We start from the raw sequence: 23,783 nt of genomic DNA, 5'->3' as shown, positions 1-23,783 counted from the left end.
GTGTGTGTCTGTGTGTGTGTGATCCCAAATGTGTGATGTCCGGCGTAGTTTTAGGATTTCGCAAATTCGGATCCTGATGCCAGCACGTAATGGCCTATAGTCTTGTGAATTACGTCACCGGATCTTTAACGTCCACTGTGACGTAGCCGGCATGGAGGAGTGTTGTGATTATTATTGTTACTGCTACTACTCTTATTAGAGTATTCACCAGGGCGGCCGCTCGGGTCGAGCCGCGAACCTCTGCAACAAGCGAGGAATGCGCTACGGCGAGGCCACGCCACTGCCCCATCCCATAGAGCGCTGGTTGGATAATTGATGACTCGGCACTCAGTCGCTCACTCACCGTAGGCGAGTCGCATCCTCATCACTCGTCCATCGCTCCTGCCGTGGTTACCGTTCCCGTGAATGGCACTCGTTGATTCCTACAACCAAATGTACAGTATGGGCAAAGCTGGTTCCCATGTTTCCATCCGCCAACCACGTTGATGACTGTGTCTGCGCTGACACTGTGTCGTCTCATCCACCACCCACCCACTGCAGCTCACAACAGCACACTCACCCACTCACCCACCCACCCAACCACTCACACGTACAAAGATCCCTCGTGTAGCCTTAATAGACTGTTGGGGCAAGTGCTGTTAGCGAGCGCCTATGAAGGCCGGCACGGCAGAAGAGGGGGTGGTTGGCCAGCACCACGCCTGGCCACTCACTCATCAGATTCTCCACACACTCACCACCTCGCTCGCTCGCTCGCCACGAAGTGCGAGGTGCATGTAGAGGCCACGTGGAGTATGAGAGGTTCTCTGCTGCCTGGAGGAGGTCACGGGACAGACCCAGCAGGTGCCATGGGTTCACTAACGGAGATGACTGGCAGACGCACCACCTGTGCTACACACAGTGCTAGCTCACACAAACACAATGGTTCACCGTATAGCCTTCACAGACTATTGGGGCAAGTGACGGAGTCGACAGCACAAATGAAAGCCAACACGGGTGGTGTGACGAGCGTCCCTAGATCGACTCAGTCTCAAACAAGTGCCTGGTGCGATGTGCAAAGGCGCTCGCTAACATCACTTGCCCAACAATTGTGTTAAGGCTGTGCTGGAGATCTTAGTTTTTATACACTCCTGTGTTTATAAGTTTGCGTGTTCAAATACCTGTGTATGTGTATAATAGTGAATGTGCCCATGCACCCGTGTGTATATGAGTGTGAGTGTGTTGATGTGGTTTTGTCGGCAGTGCGTTTATGACCGGTTCCTGTTTAGCAGAAGAGGCCTCATTTCGAATTAGTCATGCGGCATTATCTTTTTTTTATCAGATTGGTAACGTTGCTGCGTGGAAGCTACCTGGCCTGTCGCTCTGCACGAAGCACATGGACTTCTCGGCCACAGTTATGCACTCTCTTCTCTATGCTTGCGACTCGTGGACCCCTCTGAAGGAACATCTGCGACGGTTATAAACATTTAGGTTGGCTTGCCTACGATTCATCCCGGGTTTAACCAGGCTGGATTGTGTGAGGAGCTCACAAATCCTTGAAAGATCTGGATACATTCCCGTCATCAAGGAGCTCCTCCAGACAGGCAAGGTTGCGTTGGCTGGGTCATGTATTCCACATGCTCAGCCACCGCATGCCCAAGCAGCTTCTGTTTGGCCGCATAGAGGGGGCTAAACGGGCACGATACGGGCTAGAGAAGAGATGAAGTGATGTGGTACGGGAGGATGTGGAGCTGAGTGGACTTGCCGATTACTGGTACCAGCGGTGTCAAGATCGGCCTCTGTGGAGGAGGCTCGTGAAGGACGCTGCTGGGCAGTTGGAGGCAGTCGCCCTCCAACAACAACGGAGGGCGGAGGAGCGACGCTCACAACAACGAGCGGAGCGCTGGGCGCCTTAAGCGCTGCAAGTTAGCACAGTTGGGAGCGCTGTTGGTGTATTTGCCAGCCATCTCATTCAAACAACAAATTGCACTCGGGTCTGCCCCGTGAACTCCTGCCAGCGAGCCTCAAAGTGCACCTAGCATGGCACAGGCGCCGTGGTGACGTCACTGCAACTTAGTGGCGAACTGCGGCTGTTGTTGTTGTTGTGTGTTTGTGAGTGTTCATGTACCCGTGTAGGTACGTCAGCGTTCGTGCGCCTGTGCGTCTGAGCGAGTATTCACGCGAGTGCCCGCCCTGTATCACCGCGGCCGCCCCATTCACACCGCGCCCTCGAGTGTCGCGAACATCGCGATTAGCGGATGAGTGGACACCCCCCCCCAGCCCCTCTCCCCACGCAGCCCAATTCCTCCCACACTCCTATATCAACCCATTGCTCCCATTATCCCGCCCCCTACCCCCCATCTCCCCCACCCCCCTCTGCCCCCACTTGTCGCTTCACTGCGCATTGACGCGGGGACGGCGCGCGTATTGATGGAGAAGCGCATTCCCCACTCGGCTTTTCTTTCCCGAGCCCCTCCCTCCACCCACCCACCCACCTCCCCCCGCCCCGCCCCCTACCCCCGGTACCGCCCCCGTCCCCCAGCGCACGTCCCGCCGCTGTTTGGGAAGCGTTTAGAGGAGTCAAGAGAAGTCAAGTGGCAGAGAGTTGAGGACTGGAGGAGCGAGACACCGACACAGAGAGACGGGAGGACGCGTGCGCGGGAGAGGGGGGAGAAAGCGAGGGGAGATGGAGAGAGAGTGGGGGGGGGGGTATGGGAGAGATGGGCGACGGGGGGGGGGGGGTAGAGCGGGGGGAGACAGAGAGGTACAAAGAGAGAGCGGAGGGACATAAAGAGGAGACAGAGGGAGAAAGGGACGGGGGGGGGGGGTGCACGTGGAGAGAATAGAGGGGGGGGGGGGGAGACGGGGATAGGGGCTAGGGAATAAAGAGAGAGAAAGGAAGGAAGACACGGGGAGAGTGGAGGGTTCGTAGAGAGAGGAAATCGTTTTGGAGAGCGAAGGGAGAGTGGGAAGGGAGAGTTTGATATAGGAGAGTGTGAGAAAGAGGAGATGCAGAGAGTGATAGGAGTGCTGAGTAAAGCAGAGAGAGAAAGGCGTGGGAGAGGGGAAGATGAGACACAGAGGAAGGAGGAACCAGGAGAAGTGATGGGAGGGTGAGAGTAGAGATGATGGGAGAGAAAGGAGAGATGACGGACAGGGGAGAATATGAGTGGGTTATAGGAGTGAGTTAAAGAGAGAGACAAGTGAGAGTACAGGGGAGAGAGGTAATGGGAGAGTAGAGGAGAGAGAGAGTACAGGGGGGGGGGGTGAGGGGGTAATGGGAGAGTGGAGGAGAGAGAGAGAGGGTACATGGTAGAGAGTGGAGGAGGAGGAGGTAACGGAGTTTCTTTACTGCCACCGACTCGACCCGGTGTCGCTGCCCCGGGTCCCGTGCCCGAGGGGGTGGGGGGGGAAGAGGCGAGGGGAGGGGGTGGGGGGCAAGGAGGCGAGGGGAGGGGGTGGGGGGCAAGGAGGCGAGGGGAGGGGGTGGGGGGCAAGGGGGCGAGGGGAGGGGGTGGGGGGCAAGGAGGCGAGGGGAGGGGGGTGGGGGGCAAGGAGGCGAGGGGAGGGGGTGGGGGGGAAGGGGCGAGGGGAGGGGTGGCCCCGCGTCCCCGGGGGACTCTTTCTCTGCGCGCTGGGCTGTGCGCTAATGTCCTAATGAGGCAAATCACACGCGCAGCGCGCACAGCGGTGTGACGCGGGCACACACACAGACACACAGACACACACACACAGACACACACACACAGACACACACACACAGACACACACACAGACACACACACGCAGATATACACACACACACAGACACACACACAGGTATATACAGATACAAAGAGAGAAACACAGACACACACAGACACACACACAGACACACACACGCAGATGTATATACACACAGGTATATATAGATACAAAGAGAGAAACACACATATACAGACACACACATACAAAGACAAAGATCTCCCCGTATAGCCGTAACAGACTGTTGGGGCAATGCGCAACTATGAAGGCCGGCACGGCACAAGAGGGGGGGGGTGGGTGGCCAGCACCACGCCCGACTGTCTTTGTCTTCCCAGCGGCGATGTTTACACACCGCACCAGGTACTCATTTGAGGCTGAGTCGACCTCGGGGAGGTCCAGGACCGTTTCAGATAATCGTCACTGGTGTTGGCCGTGAGCGGGTTCGTAGCGCAGCGCGTTAACCGCTACACCACCACTCCCCCCCCCACAGATACACACGAGTGTGTATCTGTGTGTGTGTGCGACGGTGTGTCTGTCTGTATGTGTCTCTGTGTGTGTCTCTGTGTGTATGCCTGTGTGTGACCTCCTGCCAGCGGGCGTTCGACACTTCACGTGGCCTCAAGGTGCACATGGCCTGGCACAAGCGTCGTGGTGACGTCACCGCCACTTAGTGGCGAATGGCGGTTGTTGTTATTGTGTCTGTGTGTGTGTGTCTGTGTGTGTGTCTGTGTGTGTGTCTGTGTGTGATGAATAATTGACGCCGCGCCCTACATTCGCGTCCCAGTTAAGTGTATTCTCCTACTCCTCGTGCTACTGACACGACAGCAAGCACAGCGACAGCACAACGCGTGGTGACACAACACGGGCTACTGACACGACAGCAAGCACAGCGACAGCACAACGCGTGGTGACACAACACGGGCTACTGACACAACAACAAGCACAGCGACAGCACAACGCGTGGTGACACAACACGGGCTACTGACACAACAGCAAGCACAGCGACAGCACAACGCGTGGTGACACAACACGGGCTACTGACACAACAGCAAGCACAGCGACAGCACAACGCGTGGTGACACAACACGGGCTACTGACACAACAGCAACACACAGCGCCGGGTGACACAACGCGGACCGCTTCAGACAATCGCCACTTGTGTCGTTATCGACCGTGAGCGGGAATCGAACTCGCGTCGCCGGGTTCGTAGCGCGGTGCGCTCAGCGCTACGCTGCCCACACTCACTCAGCGTGGGATTTCGGGACGTCGCTGCGTGGTCATGTACACGTGTTCATGCACGCGTGTTCGTACACATGTGTTCTAGCACACGTGTTCGTACACCCGTGTTCGTGCACACGTGTACATGTACGTGCACACGTGTACATGCACACGTGTACGTGCACACGTGTTCTCAGCCTCCCCGACGTCGACTTGACACCTTTCAGCTGGTGTGTAAGCATCAGAATTGGGGAGACAAAGGCGGCCAGGCGTGGTGTTGGCCACCACCTATTGCGCTGTGTCGGCCTTCATAGGTGCGCGCTAACCGCACTTGCCCCAACAGTATTTCAAGGCTATTTATTTGTGAATGTGAAAGTGTGTAAAATGTGTGTGTTCATGTGTATGATTATCCCGCAGGCGAACACAGATATATGTGTAGGTGTATGTCAATGTTTGTGCACGTGTGTGTGTGTCCGGCAGGTAGGTAGGGCCCAGGTGGACACAGGTGGACACAGGTGGACACAGGTGGACATCGGCTCGCGGGAAAGGCATGCGCGGCGTCACGTCTCGTGCAGGTGAGCGGTCACGTGGTCCCGGCACCCAGTGTCGAACCCAAGTCTGGCATCTCACGGGACACACGTGCTGCTAGCGTGGAGGGGAATGCCCCAATGGGACGAGGGGGGCAGGGAGTGAGAGAGGCGAGGGGGGCATCAGAGGAGGTTTCTCCCTTTCTCATCATCGCCAACATCTTCGTAACCATCGCCACTCGCGTCAGCCGCGGCCGGGAGTCGTTGGGAGTTCGCGAAGATCGGCAGCGAAATTGAGCAAAACCACTGCTACCCCCCCTCCCCCTGCCACTCGGGGGGGGGGGGGGGGGTGTGCGTGAAGGAGGTGTTTACACGTTTACTCAAACGCCGCCCGTTCCCCCCAAGCATCCCCCATCACCCCCCCTCCACACGGGCCCCGCCCCTGCGCCCCCGACTCCTCTTCTTCACGCGTGAATAGATTCTTTTTTAAATCGGCGGAGAAGGCGCCGCAATTAGGGGGCGAGTTCGCTGCAGGCGACTTCCATCACCGGCCTCCTCCTCCTGCTCCTCCTGCCCCGCGTGCCCCGCGTGCCCCGCGTGCCCCGCGGTCTCCTCGCGCCGCGCACCCCCCGTGGCCGCGGCGCGCACATTCGGGGGTGGTGGTGGTGGGGGGTAGCGAAACGTCGATCTCGCCCAGGTGGCGCTGTCCGCAGTGGTTTAAGGTGACGTGAAGACGCCGAGCAGCTGGGGGCCACGGCGACGAGGAGGAGGGGGAGGAGAAGGAGGGGGAGGAGGGGGTTGAGGAGGAAGAGGGGGATGAGGAGGAGGGGGATGAGGAGGAGGGGGAGGAGGATGAGGAGGAGGAGGAGGGGGATGAGGCGGAGGAGTAGGAGGAGGGGGATGAGGAGGAGGGGGATGAGGAGGGGGAGGAGGAGGATGAGGGGGAGGAGGGGGAGGAGGAGGAGGTGGAGGATAATGAAGCTGCTGCTGATGCTGCTGATGATAATGAAGCTGCTGCTGATGCTGCTGATTATGCTGCTGCTGATGCTGTTGTTGATTCTGATGATGCTGCTGATGATGCTGCTGCTGATGCTGCTGCTGATCCTGCTGCTGCTGCCTCCGAACAGAGCGGAAAAGCGCGGACGTCCGGAATGATCGCCGCACTCGTGACCCAAACATCGCAGCTCCTGGCTTTGATATTGACCCTCCTCCTCCTCCACCTCCCCCTCCTCCCAGACACTGGTAGAACCATCAACCGCATCATTGGAACGTCGAGTAGGGAAGGCGTGAGGGGGGCAGGGTACGAGGTGGGTGGGGAGGGAGGGTGAGCCGTGGTGCTGAGTCTCCTGTCACGTGTCTGTGCCCAGGTGAGCCGTGAGGAGAGCACGTGACCCCGACCTCACCGCGCCGGCTCCTGCGCGCGCCATGAACAACAGTGAGAGCACGTGGACTACTCACACGTGTACTTACACTCACACGTGGACTACTCACACGTGGACTCACACGTGTACCTTTACTCACACGTGTACTCACACGAACACGTGTATTACTCACACGTGTATTCACACTCACACGTGTGCTACTCACACTCACACGTGTATTCACACTCACACGTGTGCTCACACTTACACTCACACGTGGACTCACACATGTACTTACACTCACTCGTTTACTTACACTCACACGTGTACTCACACGTGTACTCACACGAACACGTGTACTCACACTCACAGGTGTATTCACAGTGTGGCGGTGACCACCACGACATTTGTGCCAGGCTAGGCGCACTTTGAGGCCGTCACGTGAAGTGTGGAAACCTCCCTTGCATGAGGTCACCGGGCAGATCTGACTGCCAGGGGTTGACTGACATGACTGGCATAGGCGCCACTGTGATCCCTACTGTGCCAACTTGATGTATTTTATCCGCCCGGCGCCTCGCGCGTTGTTGTGAGCGTCGCTCCTCTACCCTCCGCTGTTGTTGCGATGCGAGAGGGCGACTGCCTCCAACTGTCCCAGCAGCGTCCTCCAATCCCCGTGTAGACTTCAACAGACTGTTGGGACAAGTGCTGTGAGCGAGCAGCACCGCAAGTCGGCACGACACACGCGAACCACGCGCACACACACACTGCATTGTGTTATACGAGAGCGCACGCGGGGTGCGGGGGGGACGGAGAGACGGGGAGAGCGAACGAGAGAGCGAGCGAGAGAGCGAGAGGGCGAGAGAGAGAGAGGGCGAGCGAGAGAGAGAGAGGGCGAGCGAGAGAGAGGCGCTAATGGGAGATGAGAATGGACCTGGCGGCTCTGCCTCTGCCGGCGCTCGCCACGGGGCTTCCGAGCCGCTGGATCTGACGCGCCCAGACGCGGGTCTCCATTTGCAAAAATTAGCCTCAAGTCGGCACTGGGCGCGTGACATCGCGTCACGAGCCCTGATCATTTGCGTCCTTTAGCCGTGACTACTCCTCCCTCCTCCTCCTCCTCCCTCCTCCTCCTCCTGCTGCTGCTGCTGCTACAAACCTCCTCCTCGTGCCGATATAAAAGGCGCGCGCGCGCACGAGCGCAGCAGAGGGAGCGAGCGAGCGAGAGGTGCAGAGATGATGATGGTGGTGATGATGATGCGGGCGAGGTAGAGGTGAGACGGGGGCTGAGGTGGGAGATGGAGTGAGGCCACTGCGGGAGAGGAACCCGGAGAGAGGTGATGTGGGCGAGGTGTGCGAAGGGAGAGAGAGTGAGGGGGAAGTAAGATAGATGAGGAAGAGGTGGGTGAGGGGGATGAGGAGAGAGAGAGAGAGAGGTGAGGAGAGGCGGTGTGGTGAGAGTGGTAATTATGGTAGAGAAATGTGAAAAAGGTGAGGGAGGGAGAGAGAGGGGTGAGCGTGAGGTGGAGGAGCGAGGCAGAAAGCGGGAGATGGCAGTGGTTAAGAGGAAGGGAGAGCGAGAGAGGGGGAGAGGGAGAGGGGAGAGAGAGGGGGAGAGAGAGGGGGGGACGCGTTCAGTGAGACTCGAGTTTGACCGCCTCGTGACCTCGACCCTGGACCCAGAGTCATCATCATCTCACCAGTGCTATTATCATCTCACCAACACCATCATCTCACCAACATCATCATCATCTCACCAACACCATCATCTCACCAACACCATCACCATCATCTCGCCAACATCGTCATCATTTAACCATCGCCATCATCATATGCTCACCACTGCCATCATCATCATCTTATTAACGTCATCAGTGTCGCCTTATCCATATCAGTATTATCTTGATACCGATCATCTCACCAACACCATCATCTCACCAGCACCATACGCTCACCAACACCATCATCTCGCCAACATCATCATACTCTCACCAGTACTATCATCATCATCTCACCAACACCATCATCTCACCAACATCATCATCTTCATCTCACCAACATCATCATCATCTCACCAACACCATCATCATACTCTCACCAACACCATCATCTCACCAACATCATCATCATCATCTCACCAACATCATCATCATACTCTCACCAACACCATCATCATCATCATCATCTCACCAACACCATCATACTCTCACTAATACCATCATCTCACCAACATCATCATCATCTGCTCACAACTACCATCATCATCATCTCATTAACGTTATCAGTCTCGCCTTATCCATATCAGTATTATCTTGATACCGATCATCTCATCATCAGCATCATCTCGATACCCATCATCAGTCTCAATCAGCCGTCATCAGCGTCATCGTTCAGCTGCCTCGCGCCGTGACGAGGCGGCGAGGGGGTGCAGACCCCTCCCCCGCTGCCCCCCCACCCCCCCCTTACTTCCCCCTCTCTTAAGCACCACATACCCCCCCCCCCCCCCGTGACGAGCGGAGTCCCTTCGTTAATTAGCAGAAGTAATTAACGCGCGTCACTACATCGTTATCATCGTCTGGACGCGCGGTGGGGGCGGGGAGAGGGGGGCGGGGCGGGGCGGGGGCGGCATTAACGCTAACACCCTAACCCCGACTCTCACCCCGACTCTCACCCTCACCCCGACCCTCACCCTCACCCCGACTCTCACCCCGACTCTCACCCTCACCCCGACCCTCACCCTCACCCCGACCCTCACCCTCACCCCGACCCTCACCCCGACTCTCACCTCGACTCTCACCCTAACCCCGACTCTCACCCCGACTCTCACCCTAACCCCGACCCTCACCCCGACTCTTACCCCGACTCTCACCCTCACCCCGACTCTTACCCCGACTCTCACCCTCACCCCGACTCTCACCCCGACTCTCACCCTCACCCCGACCCTCACCCTCACCCCGACTCTCACCCCGACTCTCACCCCGACTCTCACCCTAACCCCGACTCTCACCCTAACCCCGACCCTCACCCTCACCCCGACTCTTACCCCGACTCTCACCCTCACCCCGACTCTTACCCCGACTCTCACCCTAACCCCGACTCTCACCCCGACTCTCACCCTAACCCCGACTCTCACCCTCACCCCGACCCTCACCCTCACCCCGACTCTCACCGTAACCCCGACTCTCACCCAACACCAATCATAAACCCAACCCGAATATGAACCTGGAGCGGCCCTGAGCCCGAATGGTAACGATGATGATGATGATTTATATCTTACCTCCTTTCCTCCCTTACATCATCATCGCTTTCATTCGCTTTGAACATCTCACCATCCGCAACCTCCACCCCACCATCGCCACCGCGATCACCGATTCTGCGATCTCATCATCCCACACTTCTCTTCCCCCATCACCACCACCGCCCCCCCCCCCCGGGCCTGACAGGCCACAGCGGCGTGAACCAGCTGGGAGGAGTGTTCGTCAACGGGCGGCCGCTCCCCGACTCCATCCGCCAGAAGATCGTCGAGTTAGCGCACAGCGGCGCGCGGCCCTGCGACATCTCCCGCATCCTGCAGGTGCGCCGCGACATCGCCACAACCATCACTATCATCATCATCATCAGCAGCAGCAGCAGCACCATCAGCAGCACCATCATCAGCACCATCATCATCGGAACCATCATCATCGGCACCATGATTATAAACATCATCATGAGCATCAGCACCATCATCATCACCACCACCACCATGATCATAAGCATCATCATCACAACCAATATCTCCGATGCAACACCATCCCTATCACCATCACCATCATCACCATAACCATCATCATCGGCACCGTGATCATAAGCATCAGCATCAGCACCATCATCACCATGATCATAAGCACCATCATCACCACCACCAGCATCCTCGATGTGACACCATCCCGATCACCATCATCACCATCACCTCCACCACCATCATCATCATCGATGCGACATCATAATTGTCATAATCGCCATCATCGACGTGAGACCATGCGCTCGCAAGGTTGCAGTCTCGTTCCCCCACCAGTGGCTGTTGTTGGGAGAACCGAATGGAAGCGTCGCATCGTAAAACCTCGCGACTCCTCATCGTCACCGACCCGTTCAGTGGTCGCGGCGGTGCAGGGTGACCAGGGTGTGCCCCACGCGGCGGTGCAGGGTGTGCCCCACGCGGCTCGCGGCAGTCCAGGGCTGTGGAGGCAGCAGCGAGGGTTGGTGGTTCACCGCACACATGCGCAGCTGTCGCGAGACTCAAGCCAGGGAAAGGCAGCGCAGCAGCAAACGTGGCCTCAACTGTTCGCTCCGCGTGGTGTTGAGTGTCGCCTCTCCCCACGCGTGGGGTTGCTCCCGTTTCCTCCCACAAGTAAGCGCTCATTGCCTGCTGGGGCAAGTGCTGTGAGCGAGTAGCCCCCATGAAGGCCGGCACGGGACACGAGGGGAGTATGTGTGTTGAACTTCTTTCGCACCGTACATAGCCCAACCCTGCTACTCGGAGGTGCGGAAACCAGCACTACGCCCGGTCGCCTTTGTGCTCAGGCCAGGCCGAGTGGAGCGAGTGGAGGCTCAGGTTGACATGGAACTCGCCACTGATGGTAGCCATGGTGGAGCAGTGTGCTCGCCACGGCGGCGGTGGCAGCAGCAGCGCCACTGGACTCGTCATCACAGAGGGCGCGGGAGTTGAAACAATGGGGGCGCGTTTCTCAAATCGAGCGCGTTCGTTACTCCGGTTCCACTGGAAACGGTTAGCGGTACAGAAAGACGTGAACCGTTAATCAATTCTGCAGAACGGTTACGAGTGATGGTTTAGTGAACGCGACGCGCGTAAATTAAGGAGGAACGCCGCGGTCTTGGATTGACGGAATCAGTTTATATGTGTATATGTGTGTGTGTCTTTGTGTGTGTGTATATATCGTCGTGTGTAATGTACGTGAATATTATGTATATGTGTAGTATATAATATGCGTGTATGTTTGCGTGTGGATGTATATGTATGTAATTGTGTACTTACCGTATATATGTGTGTATTTATACTTGTACGTTTGTGTATTTACGTGTGTATGAATGTGTCTGTCGAGGCTGTAGGGGGATCTTTGTCTCTGTGTGCTGTGTATTCGTGTGGATTAGTGGTGTTAAACGATATCCAGTAAACCGGTAACCGTTTTCGAATCGATGAACCGCTCTTAAAGTGAGGAGAACCCGGTGACCCTCGTGGGGTATCTTTGTGTTGGTGACGAACGCGCGCGGATTGGCAACAAACGGCACGGCGGCTCGCGGCAGCGCACGTCCAGTGCGATACCCACTCACCTGTCAACTACCTTCACTCACCTGTCAACTACCTTCACTCACCTGTCAACTACCTTCACTCACTTGTCAACTACCTTCACTCACCTGTTGTGGCAACTACCTTCACTCACCTGTCAACTACCTTCACTCACCTGTTGTAGCAACTACCTTCAACTCCTCAGTTAGAAGCATGACAATGTCACGTCCAGTGCGATACCCACTCACCTGTTGTGGCAACTACCTTCACTCACCTGTTGTGGCAACTACCTTCACTCGCCTGTTGTGGCAACTACCTTCAACTCCTCAGTTAGAAACATAATGTCACGTTCATGTGCGGCAAAACTGTAACTGTGTGCTTTTATGTTCTGTTTTTCTATTGCAGTTACTGGTAGCGCGTATTCGTAGTGAGTTTGTGTGTTGTATGTGATGTGTGCGTGTGTGTATTGTATGTGTAGATACGTGTGTAATGTATGTGTATACGTCTTTGTATATTAGTGTGTATTCCGTATGTACCGACTCAGCCTTTAGGTCGACTCAGCCTTAAATGAGTACTGTACCTGCTGCGGTGTGTAAACATCAGCCACGTATTAGCCTTCATCGATGCCGCTCGCTCACAGCTCTTGCTCCAACAGTTTGTGCAGGCGACACGGGGGATCTTTGTCTTTGTCTAATACACCGCGGTGAGTGTGTGAGGAACGGTGACAAGAGTGGCCACTTCCCTGCGCTACGAACCCACTAGTGGGGAGACAAAGGCAGCCGGGCGTCGTTCTGGCCCTTCGTGTGCCACCACCAAACCCTGATCGGTTTTTGCTAATAACACTTCCCCCAACAGCATACGTAGGCTACCAGGGGGGTCTTTGCCTGTGTGTACGTGGAGAGGCACTGACAGTGACTGGGGCTCAGGCAGGACGCGTCACCGAAGGTCGAGACTGATTACGAAGTGGCAGCCACGCGCAGGGACACGCGTCCGCGAGGAGGAAGTCCGCCTGGGAGATGGAGCGGTGATGTCCGCTCGCGTGCAGATGCCGGGTGGATTGTAATTGTTACATCGCGGGATCGTAAGCGGTGGCAACGGGTTAGGGAGGCCTTCATCCAGCAGTGGATTAAACTTGACTCATGGTAATGATGTTAATGATGATGATGTTAATGATGATGATGTTAATGATGATGATGATGCTAATGATGATGATGATGTTAACGATGCGTCCTGGGATGACTCGGCATGGTTTTTGAGAAGCAAAGTGGTCGAGCGGAATAGTGGAGGTGGTGGAGGTGGTGTTGGTGGACGTGGTGGTGGTGTTGGTGGTGGAGGTGGTGTTGGTGGACGTGGTGGTGGTGGTGGTGTTGGTGGAGGTGGTAGTGGTGGTGTTGGTGGAGGTGGTGGTGGTGTTGGTGGAGGTGGTAGTGGTGGTGTTGGTGGACGTGGTGGTGGTAGTGGTGGTGTTGGTGGTGTTGGTGTTGGTGGAGGTGGTGGTGGTGTTGGTGAACGTGGTGGTGGTGGTGTTGGTGGAGGTGGTAGTGGTGGTGTTGGTGGAGGTGGTGTTGGTGGAGGTGGTGTTGGTGGTAGTGGTGTTGGTGGTGGAGGTGGTGTTGGTGGAGGTGGTGGTGTTGGTGGAGGTGGTAGTGGTGGTAGTGGTGGTGTTGGTGGAGGTGGTAGTGGTGGTGTTGGTGGAGGTGGTAGTGGTGGTGTTGGTGGACGTGGTGGTGGTGGTGGTGTTGGAGGTGGTAGTGGTGGTGTTGGTGGAGGTGGTGTTGGTGGAGGTGGTGGTGTTGGTGGAGGTGGTAGTGGTGGTAGTGGTGGTGTTGGTGGAGGTGGTAGTGGTGGTGTTGGTGGAGGTGGTAGTGGTGGTGTTGGTGGACGTGGTGGTGGTGGTGTTGGTGGAGGTGGTAGTGGTGGTGTTGGTGGAGGTGGTGTTGGTGGAGGTGGTGGTGTTGGTGGAGGTGGTAGTGGTGGTAGTGGTGGTGTTGGTGGAGGTGGTAGTGGTGGTGTTGGTGGAGGTGTTGCAAGAGGTTGATGATGACTTGACGACGATGATGATTGAGGAGGTGATGATGATGATGATGTAAGAGGTTGACGATGATTGAGGATGATGATTGATAATGCTGATTACAATGACGACAACATCACCACGCCGATGATGAGACGACTGTTGCTGATAAAGTTGCTGCTGCTAATGATGAGGTTGCTGCTGCGGATCATGATGATTGTGGAGTTGTGCTGCTGATGCTACTGATGATGACAAGTTTGCTGCTGCTTCTAATGATGATGAAGTAGCCGCTGCTGCTGCTGATGATGATGAGGTTGCTGCTGATGCTACTGATGATGATGTTACTGCTGCTGATGATGTTACTGCTGATGCTACTGATGATGATGTTACTGCTGCTGATGATGTCACTGCTGATGCTACTGATGATGATGTTACTGTTGCTGGTAATGAGGTTGCTGCTGATGATGACGCTGCCGCTGCTAATGAGGTTGCTGCTGATGATGTTGTCGCTGTCGCCGCCACTGCTGCTGCTGATGTCGTTATTGCTGCTGCTGATGTTGTTATTGCTGCTGCTGCTGCTGATGTTGAAATTATTGCTGCTGATGATGTTGTTATTGCTGCTGATGATGTTGTTATTGCTGCTGCTGATGATGTTGTTATTGCTGCTGCTGCTGATGTTGAAATTATTGCTGCTGATGATGTTGTTATTGCTGCTGCTGATGATGTTGCTGCTGCTGATGATGTTGTTATTGCTGCTGCTGCTGATGTTGTTATTGCTGCTGCTGCTGATGTTGTTATTGCTGCTGCTGATGTTGTTATTGCTGCTGCTGCGGATGTTGTTATTGCTGCTGCTGCTGATGTTGCTGCTGCTGCTGCTGACGAGGTGAGCGAGGGTGCGGGAGGAGGGAGTGAGCGCGCCCGTTGTCGCACGCTGTTTAACGCAGCAGCGCTCCTCTCGAGTGCAGGTGTCCAACGGCTGCGTGAGCAAGATCCTGGGCCGCTACTACGAGACGGGCTCCATCCGCCCGCGCGCCATCGGCGGCAGCAAGCCGCGCGTGGCCACGCCCGAGGTGGTGGGGAAGATCGCGCAGTACAAGCGGGAGTGCCCCTCCATCTTCGCGTGGGAGATCCGCGACCGCCTCCTCTCCGACGGGGTTTGCACCAGCGACAACATCCCCAGCGTGAGTGTTGTGGGGGGAGGTGGGGGGAGGGTGGGGGGAGGGTGGGGGGAGGGGTGGGGGATCAGCGACGACATCCCCAGCGTGAGTGGGAGTTAGGGGGTTAGGGGATGGAGTGAGTGCGTGCGTGGATCGGTGAGCGTCTGGGCAACTGAGTGGGCGAGTGAGCGTGAGTGAGTGAGTGATTGGGGTGAGTGAGCAGGTGAGTAGGTGCGGATGAGCGTGAGGACGAGCGGACGAGCGAGTGACTGTCCGAGTTGGCGAGCCGATGGCTCCACCAGCAACCGAGCGAAGCATCCCCAGTGGCCGAGCAGTCGCCGCCACAGCGCGCGCGTCTCTCGCCCGCACAGGTCTCCTCCATCAACCGGGTGCTGCGCAACCTGGCGAGCGAGAAGCAGGGGATGGGGGGCACCGACGGCGTCTACGACAAACTGCGGCTGCTCAACGGGGGGCAAGGGGGGGCCGAGTGGGCGGCGCGGTCCGCCTGGTACCCCGGCAGCCCCCTCTCAGCCGGTACGGTCCCCCCCCCCCTCCTACACCCCCCCCCCTCTTACTCCCCCCCTCCTACTCCCCCCCTCCTCCTACTCCCCCCCTCCTACTCCCCCCCTCCTACTTTCCCCCTCCTACCCCCCCCTCCTACTCCCCCCCTCCTCCTACTCCCCCCCTCCTACTCCCCCCCTCCTACTCCCCCCCTCCTACTCCCCCCCTCCTACCCCCCCCTCCTACTCCCCCCCTCCTCCTACTCCCCCCCTCCTACTCCCCCCCTCCTACCCCCCCTCCTACTCCCCCCCTCCTCCTACTCCCCCCCTCCTACTCCCCCCCCTCCTACTCCCCCCCTCCTACTCCCCCCCTCCTCCTACTCCCCCCTCCTACTCCCCCCTCCTACTCCCCCCCTCCTCCTACTCCCCCCTCCTACTCCCCCCCTCCTACTCCCCCCCTCCTCCTACTCCCCCCTCCTAATCCCCCCCCCCCTCTTACTCCCCCCCCTCCTACTCCCCCCCTCCTCCTACTCCCCCCCTCCTACTCCCCCCCTCCTACTCCCCCCCTCCTCCTACTCCCCCCTCCTACTCCCCCCCTCCTACTCCCCCCCCCTCTTACTCCCCCCCTCCTCCTACTCCCCCCTCCTACTCCCCCCCTCCTACTCCCCCCCTCCTACTCCCCCCCCCCCCTCTTACTCCCCCCCTCCTACTCCCCCCTCCTACTCCCCCCCCCTCTTACTCCCCCCCTCCTCCTACTCCCCCCCTCCTACCCCCCCCTCCTACTCCCCCCCTCCTACTCCCCCCCTCCTACTCCCCCCCTCCTACTCCCCCCTCCTACTCCCCCCCCCCCTCTTACTCCCCCCCTCCTCCTACTCCCCCCCTCCTACCCCCCCCTCCTACTCCCCCCCTCCTACTCCCCCCCTCCTACTCCCCCCCTCCTACTCCCCCCCTCCTCCTACTCCCCCCCTCCTACTCCCCCCCTCCTACTCCCCCCCTCCTCCTACTCCCCCCCTCCTACTCCCCCCCTCCTACTCCCCCCACCCCTCTTACTCCCCCCCTCCTACTCCCCCCTCCTCCTACTCCCCCCTCCTACTCCCTCCCTCCCCCTCCTACTCCCCCCCTCCTACTCCCCACCTCCTACCTCCTCCCCCCCTCCTCCTACTCCCCCCCTCCTACTCCCCCCTCCTACTCCCCCCCCCCTCTTACTCCCCCCCTCCTACTCCCCCCCTCCTCCTACTCCCCCCTCCTACTCCCCCCTCCTACTCCCCCCCTCCTACTCCCCCCCCCCTCTTACTCCCCCCCTCCTCCTACTCCCCCCTCCTACTCCCCCCCTCCTACTCCCCCCCTCCTACCTCCCCCTCCTACTCCCCCGTACTTGACTCCCCTTGACTCAACCTCGACTCTTAACTCCACTGCACCTCGACTCTGTCTCGACTCCACCTTGCCCCCAACCTCGACTCCATCTGGACTCCGCCTTGACACTGCACCCCCCCGCACCCCCCCGCACCCCCCCCCCTCACCCCCCCGCACCCCCCGCACCCCCCCTCACCCCCCCCCCCACTCCTCGTCACCGTTTGTTGGCCGCGAGCGGAAATCGAATTCGGGTCGCGGGGTTCGAGCGCGGTGCGCTAACCGCCGCGCCACCGCTCACCGCGCGTGCAGACGGATGCGTTCAGTCGCACAAGCTGGGGGGCGGGGGCCGGTGGGGGGGGGCTCCGCGGGGGGCGGGGTGGGCTCGGCGGGGGGCGGGGCTGGCGGGGGGGGCGAGAACGGAGCTGCGAGTTCCGCGAGCGACGACTCGGAGGAGGCCCAGATGCGGCTGCAGCTGAAGAGGAAGCTGCAGAGGAACCGCACCTCGTTCACCCCGGAGCAGATCGAGGCGCTCGAGAAAGGTGGGGAGTGCAGAGCGTGCGCGCGCGTGTGTGCGCGTGTGTGTGTGCGCGTGCCCGTGTGCACGTGTGCGTGCGTGTGTGCGCGTGTGCGTGTGCGAGACTGCGTGTGTGTGTGCGGTAGGGTAGCGGAGAGGGTGTAATTGAGTGGTTGTGCAAGTGTGTGAGTGGTGTACGTGTGTGTGATTGTGTGGGGAGCGATAATACAGCGGTTAGCGCGCTGCGCTACGAACCAAAGTTCGATTCTCGCTCCCGGTCAACACGAGTGACGATTGTCTGAACTGGTTCTGGGCCTGCCCTAGATCGACTTAGCCTTCAACTGAGTACCTGGTGAGGTGTGTAGACATCGCCACTAGGGAGACAAAGGCGACCGGTCTTGGTTTTGGCCACCTACCCACCCCCTCGTGAGCCGAGCCGGCGTTCATAGGGACTCGCGAACAGCACTTGCCCCAACAGTCGGACAAGGCTATACAGCGGATCTTTGTCTTTGTGTGCCTGGCCTAAAACGTCAAACGGCCAGCGACAAACATCGCTGTCAAATGATTCATAATTAGTCTCATCGTTTGTTTATTTTGGGTTATACCCTGTAGGTATATTGCCAATTGTTAAACCATAATCGTTCACCACGTGGACAACTCGATTGGAGCAGTGCGTGGGAAGAAGCAGAAGAGAAGTGAGGGGACCTGCGGTGTGGTGAGTGAGTGTTTGGGTGAGTGAGTGGGTGAGTGGTGGGCGAGTGAATGAGTGGGTGAATGAGCCGGTCGGTGAGTGAGTGGGTGGGTGAGTGGGTGGGTGAGTGGGAGGGTGAGTGAGTGGGTGATTGGGTGCGTGGGTGAGTGGTGGGTGATTGGGTGCGTGGGTGAGTAGTGGGTGAGTGATTGGGTGCGTGGGTGAGTGGTGGGTGAGTGGTGGGTGAGTGAATGAGTGGGTGAATGAGCGGGTCGGTGAGTGAGTGGGTGGGTGAATGGGTGGGTGATTGGGTGGGTGAGTGGGTGAGTGGGTGGGTGGGTGGATGACTCCTCAAAACGGGTGGAGGAATGGGTGAGTGATGCTCTCAAGGGAGCAGTCACCATGGCAGCAGTAGCGATAGAAGAGTGACAAGGGGGTAACTGGCGTCCGGTGATTGAGCGAGGCGCCGGAGTGAATCGGTGATTGCTGAGTCACCAATCAACCCCGAGTGCTTCGCGTTGAATTCACACTGTTGCGGTGGTTGCTGTTGTGGTTGCCGTAGTTGTTTCAGTGTCTCTGTGGTGGTGGTGGTTGTTGTTGTTGCGTGGGTGCAGAGTTCGAGAGGACTCACTACCCAGACGTGTTCGCGCGGGAGCGACTCGCCTCGAAAATAGACCTCCCTGAGGCGCGCATCCAGGTGAGGGGGGGGGGAGTAGGTGAGGAAGGGGTGGGGGAGGGTGGGGGGGACAGGTCTTCGTCTTCTGCTGTCGTACGGCCGATGTCGATGCAGAACAAGAGCGACAATTCCACAGTGGCGTGGCCAAGCCAGGTCACCGCGTCGCGAGTGTCTCGCTGCGATGTCTCCTCGGCCCGGGAGAGTCTCTCGGTGTCCAGTTGGAGGATCCTCGTCCCAGGGCCGAGCTGGCGCGTTGACGGCAGAGGGCAGCCAGGCAGAGCCGAGCGAGGGGCGATGGACAGGCGAGGGTGGGGGCTCGAGAGGGGGAGTGGGGGGTTGTTGTCGGGGTGGCACGTGACAGTCCTTGGGAATTGAGCTCAGGTGGATGCCGGGAATCTCGTGGCGAGACAGGAGAAGCCGTGCAGGGGTCCGGAAGGGAACGTGCCAGGCGAGTGGCGCGGGGGGGGCAGGGTGGGGGGGGGAAGGCAACGTGGCAAGCGCGTGGTGTCGATGAGATTGTCTGTCTCTCACACCACGTGTCTCACACCACACAGGAGTGGTTCTCACACCACGTGTCTCACACCACACAGGAGTGGTTCTCACACCACGTGTCTCACACCACACAGGAGTGGTTCTCACACCACGTGTGTCTCACACCACACAGGAGTGGTTCTCACACCACGTGTGTCTCACACCACACAGGAGTGGTTCTCACACCACGTGTGTCTCACACCACACAGGAGTGGTTCTCACACCACGTGTCTCACACCACACAGGAGTGGTTCTCACACCACGTGTGTCTCACACCACACAGGAGTGGTTCTCACACCACGTGTCTCACACCACACAGGAGTGGTTCTCACACCCCACGTCTCACACCACACAGGAGTGGTTCTCACACAACCACGTGTGTCTCACACACCACGTGTGTCTCACACACCACGTGTGTCTCACACACCACGTGTGTCTCTCACACCACGTGTGTCTCTCACACCACGTGTGTCTCACACACCACGTGTGTCTCACACACCACGTGTGTCTCTCACACCACGTGTGTCTCTCACACCACGTGTGTCTCTCACACCACGTGTGTCTCACACACCACGTGTGTCTCTCACACCACGTGTGTCTCTCACACCACGTGTGTCTCTCACACCACGTGTGTCTCACACACCACGTGTGTCTCACACACCACGTGTGTCTCACACACCACGTGTGTCTCACACACCACGTGTGTCTCACACACCACGTGTGTCTCACACACCACGTGTGTCTCACACACCACGTGTGTCTCACACACCACGTGTGTCTCACACACCACGTGTGTCTCACACACCACGTGTGTCTCTCACACCACGTGTGTCTCTCACACCACACAGGTGTGGTTCTCTAACCGCCGCGCCAAGTGGAGGCGCGAGGAGAAGTTGCGCAATCAGAGGCGGCAGGGGGGAGCGGGGGGAGGGGGTCCCGCGGGGGCCGGGGGAGGGGTCCCCTCGAGCAGCCACATCCCCATCAGCAGCAACTTCAGCGCGGGGGGTCTACCAGCCCCTGGCGCAGCCCGCGGCTCCCGGTACCCCCACCCGCTCTCCCCACTCCCCCACCTCGTCCACGACGCTCCACCTCCTTCACGACGCCCTCCACCACAGCCTCCATCATCAAGGTCGATCGTCACCTCCACCGTGACGCCCACGCCATCATCACCACACCTCATCACGAACTCCATCACGATCCCTTCACCGAGTCCGCGTGCCAGTGAGTGCGTGTCGTGCGTGTCACCCGTGTGCCAGCGAGTGTAGCAGTGCGTGTAGCAGTGCGTGTAGCAGTCTACCAGTGCGTGTGCCAGTGTGTCAGTGCGTGTGCCAGTGTGGCAGTGCGTGTACCAGTGGGTGTACCCGTGTGCCAGCGAGTGTGCCAGTGCGTGTGCCAGTGTGCCAGCGAGTGTGCCAGTGCGTGTAGCAGTGTACCAATGCGTGTGCCAGTGTGCCAGTGGGTATACCAGTGTACCAGTGCGGTTACCAGTGGGTGTACCCGTGTGCCAGCGAGTGTGCCAGTGGGTGTAGCAGTGCGTGTAGCAGTGCGTGTACCAGTGTGCCAGTGCGTGTACCCGTGTGCCAGTGGGTGTAGCAGTGTGCCAGTGAGTGTGCCAGTGGATGTAGCAGTGCGTGTAGCAGTGTGCCGGTGCGTGTACCTGCGTGATAGTGCCCCAGTCCTACGAGATGACGGGCATCGCCACCTCAGTTCGTTTTGATGTCCCCCTCCCGCCGCCCCCGCTTCGTCGGCCCACTCCGCGGCTGCGTGAGACACGGCCACGCGGCTTCGCCCCACGACGTGAATCTCTCTCCCCCCCCCCCCGTGCCCCCCCCCCCCCGTGCTCCCCAAGGCGCGATGCTGGGCCGCAGCGACTCGATGCTCGGGGGCTCGTACGGGGCTCTACCCTCCATGCCCAGCTTCAGCATGGCGGGGAACCTCCCCGTGCAGGTGAGACACAGACACACGGAGACACGGGGAGACACACCGAGAGATACAAGGCTAGGCAGGGAGACACGGAGACACAGAGACACTTGGAGACACGGGGAGAGACGGAGACACACAGAGAGATACAAGGCTAGGCAGGGAGACACAGAGACACGTAGACACGGGGAGAGACGGAGACAAAGAGAGATACAAGGCTAGGCAGGGAGACACAGAGACACGGAGACACGGGGAGAGACGGAGACACAGAGATATACGAGGCTAGGCAGGGAGACACAGAGACACGGAGACACGGGGAGAGACGGAGACACAGAGATATACGAGGCTAGGCATGGAGACACGCAGACACACGGGGAGACACGGGGAGCGACGGAGACACACAGAGATATACGAGGCCAGGCAGGGGGACACGGAGACGCTGGTATACTGGTAGACACGGGGACCCAAAGATAAAGGGGTGGGGGGAGACAGAGGAAGATGGAGCGAGAGGAACAAGGAGACACGGAGCAGGGAGAGACACGGATGCACAGGGGCGGAGCCAGAGACCCACAGACCCACGACTGACAATTTGTATAAGAATGTCCACTATGATGAGCGCGTTAAGGCTATGATTGTGTGTGCGTGTGTCCGTGCGTGTGCCTGTGCGTGTGTCCGTGCGCGTGTCCGTGTCCGTGCGCGTGTCCGTGCGTGTGCCCGTGCGCGTGCCCGTGTGCCCCGTCGCCACGGCCGCGCGGCTGGTGTGTGACTGGGACCGCGCGGCGCGCCTCCGCGCCCAGCCCGGCGTGGGCACGCAGACGGCCTCCTACTCGTGCATGCTGCCCTCCAACCCCGCCGTGTCGTCTTCGCGCGCCTACGACACGTACACGCCGCCACACATGCAGGCGGGCCACATGGGCACGGGGCCCTCCTCCACGGGTGAGCGGGCACGCGGGCACGCGCGCGTACACACTGACACAGTGACACACTGACACACACACACACACTGACACACAGACACACTGACACACTGGCACACTGACACACCGACACACACTGACACACACGGGCACACTGAGACACTGACACACAGACACACTGACACTCTGACACACTGACACACTGGCACCCAGACACACACTCGCACTGGCACATCGGCACCCAGCCACTGTCGCAGTGGGGTGTGTTGCGAGGGTGTGTGTGTGTGGGCGGTAGGGAATATTTGCCGGCAATGTTTTGCTGAAACTCGCCCGCCCCCTCCCCTTATCCCCCCCGACTCCCATCGCCCTCCCCCGGCACCCCCCCCCCCTGCTCCCTCCCCCCCCTTACAGGGCTCATCTCCCCGGGGGTCTCGGTTCCCGTGCAGGTGCCTGGTACTGACCCGGATCTCCCCCAATACTGGCCGCGTCTACAGTAGCGCGTCTCCTCTCTCCTGCGATGGGCGGTGGGGGGAGGAAGGGGTGGAGGCGGGGCGGGGTGGAGGAGGGGCGGGGGTGGGGTACCCCCCCCCCCCGATCACCCCTCCCACCCGCCCTGAACCCCCAAACTACTGAACCCCCCCGACCGCCTCCGGACCCAATTGTGGGGTCAGGGTTCGCAATCCCTGTCGGGGTCAAACTGACCTGACGTGACCCCACCCCCCACGCGATTAACCCCGCCCCCCGTCCCACCCACTTACCAATCAGCCCAAGTAAAAATCAATTCCCCAATCATCTGATCTGGGTATTTTAATCATCGGATCGCAAATAGAAAAGCGGAATACATTAATTGGGAAGAGACGAAGTATACACTGCTACTTGTACAGCAACAAAAACCGACGAGGCACAATGCCGAATTATAATCATTAAAACAATATGCGCGTTCGCTCGACTCGCCAGTGTGGCCACCACCCGTCACGGGGCTAGAACCCCGTGACGGTGCGTGGCTGTGGGAGCCAACCTCGGCAGGAGCCTTGCTCCGTCTCCACTCACACGGCTGAGGCCGCCGACAGCCCCAGCAGCAGCATCTGTTTGGCCAAACTGCGGACCGGTTTCACTTTCCGGGTCTCATCAGCAGTCTGGCATTGCCAGATGCCATTGGCACGAGCAATGCCACATGCAGTGGGCTGGTGGTGCGTGGGGGGGGGGTTTGGGGGGTGGGGGTTGGAAGTCTCTCGTGGCGTAATGACGTCATCATCGTTTCCACAGCAGTTACACGTGTGGGTTATCTGTAATTACTATAATTATTCATATTATTAATTAATATTCGTCCCGAGTGTGTGTGTCCCGTGTTACTCGCTTGGTCACGACAACTCAAACCCTGCCCTCGAGTCGAACCCATCCATCCA

The 23,783-nt window shown here is 58.8% G+C and overlaps 1 protein-coding gene across 1 annotated transcript in view; it reads left to right on the top strand.

Annotated features, from left to right (window-relative positions):
• PAX6 (paired box 6) overlaps positions 1-23,071 on the top strand; it is a 35,533-nt gene extending 12,462 nt beyond the window's left edge. Inside the window, 13 exon segments of the mRNA XM_078863820.1 lie at positions 5,423-5,513; positions 6,833-6,901; positions 10,256-10,394; positions 15,084-15,299; positions 15,647-15,809; positions 17,438-17,459; positions 17,531-17,667; positions 18,948-19,030; positions 20,389-20,541; positions 20,543-20,579; positions 21,390-21,490; positions 22,222-22,396; positions 22,789-23,071. Of these exon segments, the coding sequence (XP_078719946.1) occupies positions 6,891-6,901; positions 10,256-10,394; positions 15,084-15,299; positions 15,647-15,809; positions 17,438-17,459; positions 17,531-17,667; positions 18,948-19,030; positions 20,389-20,541; positions 20,543-20,579; positions 21,390-21,490; positions 22,222-22,396; positions 22,789-22,874 (1,323 nt within the window). The 5' untranslated portion in view covers positions 5,423-5,513; positions 6,833-6,890 and the 3' untranslated portion in view covers positions 22,875-23,071.
• Positions 23,072-23,783: the final 712 nt, after the last annotated feature.

This window comes from Lampetra fluviatilis, chromosome 16, assembly GCF_964198595.1.
Source record: "Lampetra fluviatilis chromosome 16, kcLamFluv1.1, whole genome shotgun sequence".
In the NCBI taxonomy this organism is placed as follows: domain Eukaryota; kingdom Metazoa; phylum Chordata; class Hyperoartia; order Petromyzontiformes; family Petromyzontidae; genus Lampetra; species Lampetra fluviatilis.
This window is presented reverse-complemented; position numbering and strand designations above follow the sequence as displayed.